At 36.2% G+C, this 10965-nt stretch overlaps 1 protein-coding gene across 2 annotated transcripts; it reads right to left on the reverse strand.

The window, feature by feature from the left end:
* Positions 1-2043: 2043 nt before the first annotated feature.
* LOC121418149 (beta-1,3-galactosyltransferase 1-like) lies at positions 2044-8217 on the reverse strand. 2 transcript variants are annotated; one of them, XM_041611865.1, is made up of 2 exons: positions 7668-8217; positions 2044-4489 (listed from the first exon to the last, which is right to left on the reverse strand). In XM_041611865.1, exon 2 carries the CDS (start codon positions 3923-3925, stop codon positions 2681-2683), a length of 1245 nt encoding a protein of 414 aa, XP_041467799.1. In that variant the 5' UTR covers positions 3926-4489; positions 7668-8217; the 3' UTR covers positions 2044-2680. The 2 variants fall into 2 exon arrangements, with proteins under 2 accessions (XP_041467799.1, XP_041467798.1); XM_041611864.1 differs by having other exon boundaries at positions 7553-8217.
* Between the last annotated feature and the right edge of the window lie 2748 nt (positions 8218-10965).

Genomic DNA, 10965 nt, shown 5'->3' on the forward strand with positions numbered 1-10965 from the left:
TAAAACATGAATATATGTTTAGGTGAGTTGAGTCACGGCAATCAATGTGCTAATTAACCTCGTGCTCTCTGTATGACCTTTTTTGTTGCCGAATTGAGGATTACGTGTGGGAGGATATGATTACATAGCTATAACTTACTGTAGCTATAAATACACTTCGTGTCACGTACAACAACCCCAATCAGTGGCACTGATCAACCGCGGAACATGATCCAACAGCCGCCGGGAATTAAGTACCACATAATGTGTCTCAAGGGCAGCATATGAGTACTATTTCATTATTTTTTTCTTATATCATTGAATGTAATCTTAAATTATTATGTTATCAAAATATTATGTGCAATGGTTTCTTTTTTTCATAGAATTGCTGATAGCCCACTGCAAAAGCGCTCCTCACTCTAACTATAGTTTAGAATTTTCAAACAAGTTGTTTGAAAATTCTTAAACGATTTTAAGAAATTAATACAATTTCAAAACAGTTTAAAGGTATTGTTTAACTTTGTGAGCAGCCAATTTAAAAAATTCTCAAACCAAGATGAAACATGTGTACAAGTGCATGCATTAGAACTAATAAACCCTGAAAACAACCTTTATTGAGAATGAAAAGCTAAAACTACAAGGCAAACCCCGATTTTGTAAATAGGCGTCTTATAGACACCTAAATACTACACATAAGTGTATGGGATGAAATTAAGATGGTGTTTCCGGTCACTTTATATTTCAATTTTTGAAGCACTAAATAATCATTTTTGAACACAATTTTTTCTGGGCTTCATTTTTGGAACATATCAGAGACACAGGTGACAAGTGTGACCTTCTAGCTCAGATTTTTAAAAAGTCAAACCAATGTTAACCAATCACTTTAAGCATCTTCTGGTTAGAGTGAAGAGCTTACTACGTGCTTATCTATTTTTGTTTACAGTTGCATATGATATTGAAAAATAAATTTAGCCTGTTGTAATAGGTCCATGGATAGACATAGATATGCTGACCTAGTTTATCCTGCATGCTTATAAATATAAATAAACATTAACAAATAAATGAATATTACATGAAATATATATAAAATAACCCCACTAAATATGTGAAAAATTGCCTGTATTCGTTTGAAAGTCGTAATTTTTTTTCAAAATATTTTCTTTTGGAAGAGTCTCAGGTGAACATAATATATGTCATATCCTACAGAGATTTACTGTATATTAGAAGATAACAATAGCACTGGCATACTGATAGGGGGTGTCTTGGGGGCTCGTGCCCCCTTCCCCGGCCAAAAAAATTTTCACGTAAAAAATGAATATGACAGAAATGGAAAATGGTGAAATATGATACTATTTTCTGAACATTATGTCAAAATCTATCACAAACTTAGATTTTTGGAATAAAAATGTCAAAATTTTTGCTCACTCTGGAGACAGACTCTTTATTCTAGACTGATTAGAATCTGGACAAAATCTTGTGATTTGCATTAGACTGAATGAATCTAAAAAAAAAAAAAATTGCTACAATTAAAGGTCAAGTCCACCTCAGAAAAATGTAGATTTGAACCAATAGAGAAAAATCAGACAAGCACAATGCTGAAAATTTCATCAAAATCGGATGTAAAATAAGAAAGTTATGACATTTCAAAGTTTCGCTTATTTTTAACAAAATAGTTATATGAACGAGCCTGTTACATCCAAATGAGAGAGTCGATGATGTCAGTCACTCACTATTTCTTTTGTTTTTTATTGTTTGAATTATTCAATATTTCAATTTTTACGAATTTGACGATTAGGACCTCCTTGCCTGAAGCACAAAATGTTAAAATAATGGAATTCCACGTGTTCAGGGAGGAATGAAACTTCATTTCACATGACAATGACGAGAAAATCAAAATATTTCATATTATATATAATAAAATACAAAAGAAATAGTGAGTGAGTGGTGTCATCAGTTCCTCATTTCCATACCGACCGAGATGTGCATATAACTGTTTTGTGAAATAAAGCGAAACTTTAAAATACCATAACTTTCTTATTTTACATCCGATTTTGATAAAATTTTCAGTGTTATGCTTACTGATTTTTTCTCTTTTCATTCAAATCAAGTTTTTGTTGGGGTGGACTTGTCCTTTAAGTATTCATTGCAGTGAATACGGGTATGAGTTGAAACAGAAAATAATATTTTCTTTCAAATATTCTTATTCGTATGACTTCATAATTTTCATACATTTCATACATTTATTTCAGTAGTATCGCATAAACTTGATCCTCGATGGATTCATTTAGTATTGCACATAAAAATAAAACAAACAACTTAGTTTTTTTCCACAAAATATGATGTACTTTTCAACAGGTGGTCAGTGTCATTGATAGTTAAATATACATTCCAGTGATTGAAAATTTTATTCAAATACGTGCCCTTTTTTCATCAATAGGAACGCATGCTCTATGTATTTCATATAGAATTTAGGTCATCAGCAATAAAAATACTTCCAGCATTTCGTATCATATTTAGTACACTCTAAATTCTAAGGACTTAAAATAAATCCATATCGGCTGTGAATAGTGACCTGCCGAATTTTGAATTTACTGTTTAAATATATATCTAATAGTCGGCTGGTCGTACTATCACAGCCAATCTGGATTTATTTCAAATCATTGGAATTAAGAGTGTATATGGCAACATAAAGTAATAGATATTATTTCCAAGTGTCTGACAGCTGCTTTTCGGCGTAGACAGTACTTTCGACCCAGACCCGGACCATATACTCTGCAGGTAAATTAACAAAGACGGTATACTTGGGCCACTCTTTGTCACCGTAACACTCTTCCGTGTTCGAAGTACACATAAAATGGTAATCGTGCATGAGATTGACCCCAATCTTTTTCCAACACATGCCCATGAAGACGTCCTCCCAGGGGAACAGGGGTGTGGACAAAGCGGTACGAAACGTCAAATCCACCAGATCTGTGGACATGATGAACGCTGTACCCGAGAGGTACGGTGGGTACGTCGAAGCAGGATAAAAATCCTCAGAGATGTGGTACTTCCCCCAGTCCCCGACCCTACTTCGGACAACCGGCATGTCAAGGTTCAGGTTCCCGATGACGACTCCATGAGAGGGCGCCCTAAGGATGAATGCCAGGATACGAGCCTTGTTGAGCATCGTATCGTCGTCGATTTTCATGGCAAACTTGGCGTGTTGACAGTGCTCCGTTACCCATTTCAAACCCATGACAGTCTTCCTTGTCAGGTTTAAGTAGCTATCAATGAAATCTTCTTGGACAATATCGCCATAGATACGAGCCTCGGCGTTGATCTTGGCTTGCAGGACCGGATCGGCAGTTGCTCCCAACATGAACACTGTCCTGACGAGGGGTTCATCTGATACTTCCCAGGCTTGGCTGTTGCCGTACGTCACACGAATGTGGTCTCTTCTTTTCAGATTACCCAGAGCAGATGTCACAAATATAATCATGGGCACCCGTCGCGGCATTTCTCGATGGTCAAAGCAAATATTACGCGGTGTGTTCAACTGGGTGTAGGTATGAGAATCAGTTGGTTCCAACAAGTATGTACCTTTGTTGTATACATCATCAGAATGAGTTTTGTCACTTTTCAAACCTTCTTGGTCTCTAATTAATCTAGGCATACTTGTTGCATCACGTATCAATCTTGTATGATCATTGTCCTCAACTTTATGATAAACAAATGGTCTTTGCCGGCGATTCTCTCTTTCGACTACGATGGCATTAACTGACGCCATTTTCATGAATAGTCCTGAATCTTCTCCAACAGGAGTAATTGATCTCCATGGTCTTCTCTGGTTTCGATCTCCACCAGTCCTCCTCATGCCAAACATAATGATAAATCCTAGTAATCCAAGGTAGATGTATCGTCCAAATGCTGATCGCCATATTCGTAATTTCAACCACAATCTCATTGTGAAACTGTGATCTTCTGCAACCCATCCGGATTGGTCCAGAAACCTACATCCGAGTTGATGTACTCTCAGATAGACTATTTCGTTGTCACCATCATCAATGTTGCCCTGATTTTCACATTGGCTTGAACGTTCTTGATTTGTTTCTTGAGTAAAAACTTCGACCTTGTCGATAGAACGGTGCAAACAAATTTGTCTGTCGCAGCCGATTATCTAAAATGGGTTAAATTTCGCCATAATATTTAATACCCTTTACACATTAACAAGAAAACGAACGTTACCAAATTGACAAAGATGACGTTTTTAATAATGTCTCCTGTTAGTCCCCGTCCTTGCTGAATATGGTTGAGTTGCATGAATTATTCAGCAATCTGACAGTGCCTCACTCGAGGGATTCGTTTAAGCTATAGGCGGGAGGGGAAATCCAAAACCCCTTCTCAATAGTTGGAATTTGGCCAGGAAATTGCTACACTTTTTAGGAAGATCCCATGTGCGATGTCATTGTCTAGCAGTTAAAGACGCTTAGAACATCCGGGCGGAGGTGTAAATGTGTTGACAGCAAACCTGCAATAACAGAAAAAACACTCTTTTGATACGAGTCTAAAATAGGATCCCTACAGATATTATGGATTAGAATTAATCGTGAAGATTTTGTTGATACATTTATCTGTTCATAGTATCTTTCGTCTGTAAAACAAAAACACACACTCTTAGAAAATTATCTCTCTTTGTTCCGTATGTGGAACCTTAAAAAAGCTCTTCAAAGGAGCAGAAAATAGTTCGAAACAAACCTTCAGAACTATTTTAGTTCTATAAGGAGCCTTTTTTTCTTAATACAACCTGTGGGGTTCGTGATGAAGTGATAAAACCATCACGCCTATGTGATAGAACCACATAGGCTGTTATATAACCTTAAAGGGTTCCTTATAGAACAAAAATAAAAACAAAAACATTGGTTCTTAGGAACTACTTAGAACCATTTTCTGCTTATTTGAAGAACCTTGAGTGGTTCCAAACGCGGGCAAATTAATGCTCCAATCAGCACTTTCATAATCCTAAGATTACGTGATATGAGTCTGATATATCCTCATTACGAATAAAGAAGTGTCATAATCATCTGCCTAATTATCACCTAAACAATATATTCATGTCATGTCTTCGTTTTTAAAAAAGGTCTTTTATCTTGCCAATTATAAGTTTCGATTCTTAAGAAAGGGCCTCTTTGTAAATCAGTTCTATAACTGAAAGGGCTACCCTGCGTAAATAAATCTGAAATGAATAAATAAATAAGATGTGCACCTAGAGCTTATTCCCTAGATGAATTCTATGCTGAGTTATGTTATATTATTATGGGGAACAAAAATGTACTTCCTACGTGTCAATAGATATTTGAAATGGTTTTGAAAAGGTTTCAAAATGACACCTCACTTATTCAAAACAATTGAAAGCCATATTCCCCAAGGAAAAAAAAAGAAAACGATGGGCGATACTAATAGCACTCTCATATCAACACCATGGAAGCATGAGTGCAACCGCGTAGCCAGGATTTCATTTTGGAGGGGGCGGTAAATGCACGCGAAGCGTGCCAACACTTACAGAGCGCGCGAAGCGCGCTCCCTAGGGGGTGGGTGCAGGGAGGGGGAGTTTCCCCCTCCCGCGCGAAGCGCGAAGCTTTTAGTGTTTCATAAATTAAAATGAAAAGGAGCCGTTTCTTTTGTCTCCAGTACCTCCGATTCGGTTGACTATATTGCGATTTTGAACCTTGTTTTCAAATGATTGTGAATGCACAAAAGAGGTTTACAATGGAGGAAATTAAAATGATAATACATCCGCGCGAGGCGCGGAAGCTAAAGCTTTTTATCAATTTTCTTGCCATAAAAAGAGTCCCGAGAAAAGGGTTTTCTCAAAGATATATTGAATACTTTCTTTGGAAAGATCAGATCATTGATTACAAACAATTTAGCAACAGTGCATATTTTTAACTCGCAAAACAGAGAAGATTGGTAGAGGAAGATATTCCTCCCCGCGCAGAGCAATGAAACTCTGAAATTTCAAAGGGCGGACGTTTCATCAAATGTAGATGAATACCCAATCGGCTCTAATTCAATTGATTTTCTAAGATTATTGAACTTCATTACAAGGAATATAGTGCGCAAAAAGTTGAAACTTCTGCGATTTATTGAAACTATCTATCTATATAAAAAAAGGATGCCTAATTTTTTTTTGACTTATCCTGAAGCGCTTCATTTTTAATATAAAGAAACTTAAGTGTCATTCAAAATTTCAAACTGAGGGCGCATAACAGGACAGGAGATGAATGTATACAGGGAAATGACATGAAGTTTAATACAATTTGATAAAAAAATATTGTACATACGACACGAACGAAATTAGGAACCTGTTTGCCCCAAAATTATGGTTGTTTAGTAATGAGCTGAAAAGCGGGAGAAGTTGACTTTATGTAGGTGACGGCAGAAACTGATATAAAGATTTTACCCGCCCGGAGCCGACCAGACCAGAAGTTGCGCGATCAATTGAAAAAAAAGATAACTTCATATATTTACTTCGGTCTAACCTTACTCAAATTCATACCCTAATGTATACAATTTTAACTTTAACTGGCAAGAAGCACATAGCTAAGGTGGAAAAACAGGGTTAGAGAAAAGGTGGGGAAACAATGGAGAACTTCAATATTGCCATCTAACCGCGCGCAGCGCGGAAGCAAAATTCATATATAAATTTAGAGCAAGAAGAGTGAAGGAGTTTCTCTTTTGAGAAAAAAATAAAGAATAAAAAAAAACACACAAAGCTACCTTCCTTTCTTCCCTTTTCCTTTTCTCCTCTCTTTTTTTCCTTCTTTTTTTTCTTTTTGGGGACGTTTTTTGGGGGGCGACCGCCCCCACCGCCCCCCCTGGCTACGCGCCTGCATGAGTGCTATCTCATTAATGTTTGCTAGACTCGATTATTGGCATGCTAACAGAAGAGATTTTATAAGCATAACAATATCAGCCCTATTATTAAATCATTAGTCACGCTTCTCATTAGGCAGTGTCCTTCAACATGGCTGTTCGTACATTTTTTTCAATACATCCGGGGAGATAGGAGAATACGTCAGCTGTAAAATAAATTAAATGTAATGGAGCAAAACGACCGAGCCGATTCCAATGGCGTTTTTTCTATAATTTTCAAAATCATACAGAAACATCTGGTATATATTTGGATTAATTTTTTCTTCTTCAATGCAATATCTGCAGATTTCTTTTTTTTTTTGGGGGGGGAGGGGGCAGTCAACATGATAAAGATTCCAATTAATACAGGCTCCTAAAATTTTTACTTGGTATTTCTAAAAACGAATTATCTCTGATTTATCTATTACAAACCTTTTTAAGAAGGGAAAGTGCATCGGAGTTTATGTTAGAAAAGTTTAAAAAAGATAAAATTACCGAGCCATGAGCGAAAAGGATTGCAGCAAAACAAAATTGCCCAAGAATGATGAAGACTTAATCCAGTGTCAGTGTACTTTTTTATTAGAAAATGGTGAGAAATCAAAGATCTTAAGGAAGCCAAACTCAATCAGGAATTAGATACATCGCTTCGTTAAACGTAGAGTAGAGTAATTCAACTTACCGCCTAAATTGATCCATAACAAACTCAAGTTAGAGTCATTCACCATCATCAGATAGTCTTAGCATTTCTAATTCGTTCAAAACATTATAATCATCATGGGATCAACTTCACTCACCCTGTTACATAGCGTCGCCGCTGCTAAACAAAATGAAGAATGGCACAAAATCCTTCCAAAGTTTGAATCGAAGTCGCATATCACAGTCAACTCTATCGTTGTTAGGCCACTGACTGAAGTAAGTCTTCGTTTAAGGTCTATGTCGTTATCCATTTCATCTTTGACCTTATCCTCAGAAGAACGATCCTGGAGCACGATAAAGTGATCATGGTGACGGGTTTTTTTCTTCTATTCTGGTCCAGCAGTCGGCTTCTCTTAATTTCCGCCATGCAAGAAATCTGAGGATAGCAACCTCGTGACTATAGGTCTCCCGGTCCCGTGCCCCTGACTCTTCTAACTCATTTCCGATCAAACCTTGCTGCTGCCTTAAGTCGAGTTCACGCTCTTAACCTGCTTCTGTATGATAAAGTAAGGGGTGTCTTGTGTAAATGCCACGAAACGGTCAGTGCACATTGCGAATGGTAAAATTAAAGAAGGCAATAAACTGTTTGATAATTATTATTTTTACAAAATATCCGAATATTTTTGCATACTGCATGTTCACCTGATGTTAAGATGGTTGTAATGGTTAGAGGAATGAAAAGAAAAAAAAATACAGCGTTAATGTATCGGTTTAACACTAATTCAAGATGACATGATGTTGATGACTCGAATTATGGCGGATATCGGAGAGTACATGCGTCCCGTGCTTGTGAGTGTACATGTACATGTATATAGGAGGCAATGTTTTTGGTCGATTTATAATAGGCAGTTTTTACATCAAACATTAAACATGGTAAATGAAATGAAAATGCCAAAAATGACAAAGAAAAGCATTTGTCGAAAATTGCTGATCCGGAAAAGCAATTTTGTTTGTGATGTCCAGTCGAGGGTGCCGGGAGTGAAAGATAAATCAACTACTTAAGGACTACTTAAGGACTACTACTACTACTACTACTACTACTACTACTACTACTACTACTACTACTACTACTACTACTACTACTACTACTACTACTACTACCATTGGCGGCGGAAGGAAAAAAATTTGGGGGGTGTCTACCTGAAATTTGGGGATGGATACATGTAAAAAATTGGACAAGTGCTCCAAAAAATTTTGACAAGCAAAAAAAAAAAAAAAAAAAGTAATCAACCTAAATTTTAGGGGGGAGGGGACAACACACGTTTCAATGGGGGTCCACGTGAATTTAGGGGAGACGCTGGGAAAAAAAATTGACAAGCAAAAAAAAAAAAAATTTTTTAGGGGGGAACGTCCCCCCCATCTAAAATTTAGGGGGGGGGGACACGTCCCCCCGTCCCCCCGCTTCCGCTGCCTATGGTATGACTACTACTACTACTACTAGTAGTAGTACTACTACTACTACTACTACTACTACTACTACTACTACTACTACTACTACTACTACTACTACTACTACTACTACTACTAGTACTACTACTACTACTACTAGTACTACCACTACTACTACTACTACTACTACTACTACTACTACTACTACTACTACTACTACTAGTACTACTACTACTACTACTACTACTACTACTACTACTACTACTACTACTACTACTACTACTACTACTACTACTACTACTACTACTACTACTACTATACTACTACTATACTACTTCTACTACTACTAAATATATTTTTTTTGAGTACTCTTAAACAAACAGAGTTGTGTGAATAATTTACCAATCGAAGGGAATACATGTTCATATTCTTTTCAGAACATGATATCGGAATGGAGGATATAATCCTGTTCAAAGTCGAGTACACTGTAATATAAATAAGTTGGGAGCTATCAAACTTTGCGAATAATCATTTCGCAGACACTAAATGAATATACTCGGTAGTTTATCTGAGAACAAATAGTCAAAAGACTTCAGGTACGTAAAATGGTCATCTGTACTTTTTTATTGATTTCCTTGCAACAAAAGGCGCGGTCTTTATCGATCTCATTTGAAATTGACAGGATACGAATATATTATATATTGTTAAATATTTGATCATGTAATGTTTATTTTGTTTATAATACGTGTATTTTCAATCTTGAATTAAAGTAAACCACACTAAACCAACTTTTCCGTAGGAATACATAATATTTTATAATGCTTTAAAAAAAATGCTTTAAAAAAAGTGCAATAGAATATGATGTACTCGATGCATCAAACAATTTTCACTCCCTTCTGGAAAATCTCTTTCGAACGACTCCACTGATATAGTCTACCCCCGAAAACAAGTTAATTTGAAAAAAACTACAGAAAAATAAAAGAACCATTTTGAAGAAGTCCAACACATATACTAAAAAAAACTGACGTTGCGACGCGACTGAGGCTTCAGAGCACTAAAAGTAAAATAACGCAATCAATCTTACTGTGTCGAAAACTTGAACAAAACGTAAAAATTACTCGAAAACGGTTGTGAAATGATGGGCGACACAGTATTAACTACAGGTCACATCCGCACATGCCTTAAAACATAACCTTTCTCAAATGAGAAAAATCCGCGTTATGGATGAGAAGACTAAGTCTCCCTAAAGCCATAATAATAATAATGATAAAAATGATAATAATGATGATGATAATAATGATAACAATAATAATAATGATAATAACAATAATAATGATAATGATAATATAGGTTTTCCCGTCCAATTTCGTAAGAGTTGCATTTTAATTAACTAATAGGTATTCAAAATCAAAGGATTTCCGTAAACGCTCTCCTCTAATGATTTATTTTAATTTATGAAGTATTCAATTTCTGTTAAAATTTTTTTCCTTTAAATTTAATAGAAATTCAATTTAGAGAGAAAAAATCACGACCCAACGTCGTCATTTAATTTCGCACGAACGGAATGGCCGTTCGAGTTCGCCTTAAAGGCCTGGTCACACCGCCTGAACGTGGTTGGAGCGGTCGTAGAGCGGTAGGGAGAGAGGGTCGAATTTCGTTCGCAAAATTGGGGAAAAAATCGAAAACCAAAAATAACAATCGAAATCGAAAATGGTGAACGGTAGCGAGTGGTGATGATTTTTTTCTCTCCGCTCCACGACCGCTCCAACAACGCTCGGGCGGTGTGACCAGCCTTAAATACCATTTTCAATTTCATTTACAGTCATACAGATTTGCGCTGTAAACATCCAGATTCAGACATGTTTCTGTGTTTTATATTTCATCATGTCATATTCTCTCTTTTTTCAAACTTAATTTCATTTTTTTTTCTTATCTCATCAATGAGATTTATTTTATTTCATGTCATATTCTCTTTTTTTCAAACTTAATTTTATATTTTTTATTTCT

Source organism: Lytechinus variegatus, chromosome 7, assembly GCF_018143015.1.
Source record: "Lytechinus variegatus isolate NC3 chromosome 7, Lvar_3.0, whole genome shotgun sequence".
NCBI classification, from domain to species: domain Eukaryota; kingdom Metazoa; phylum Echinodermata; class Echinoidea; order Temnopleuroida; family Toxopneustidae; genus Lytechinus; species Lytechinus variegatus.

What these genes read in the sequence shown, in the direction of transcription:
- LOC121418149 (XM_041611865.1), bottom strand. Translation starts at nt 3,925, where the DNA reads ATGAGATTGTGGTTGAAATTACGAATATGGCGATCAGCATTTGGACGA.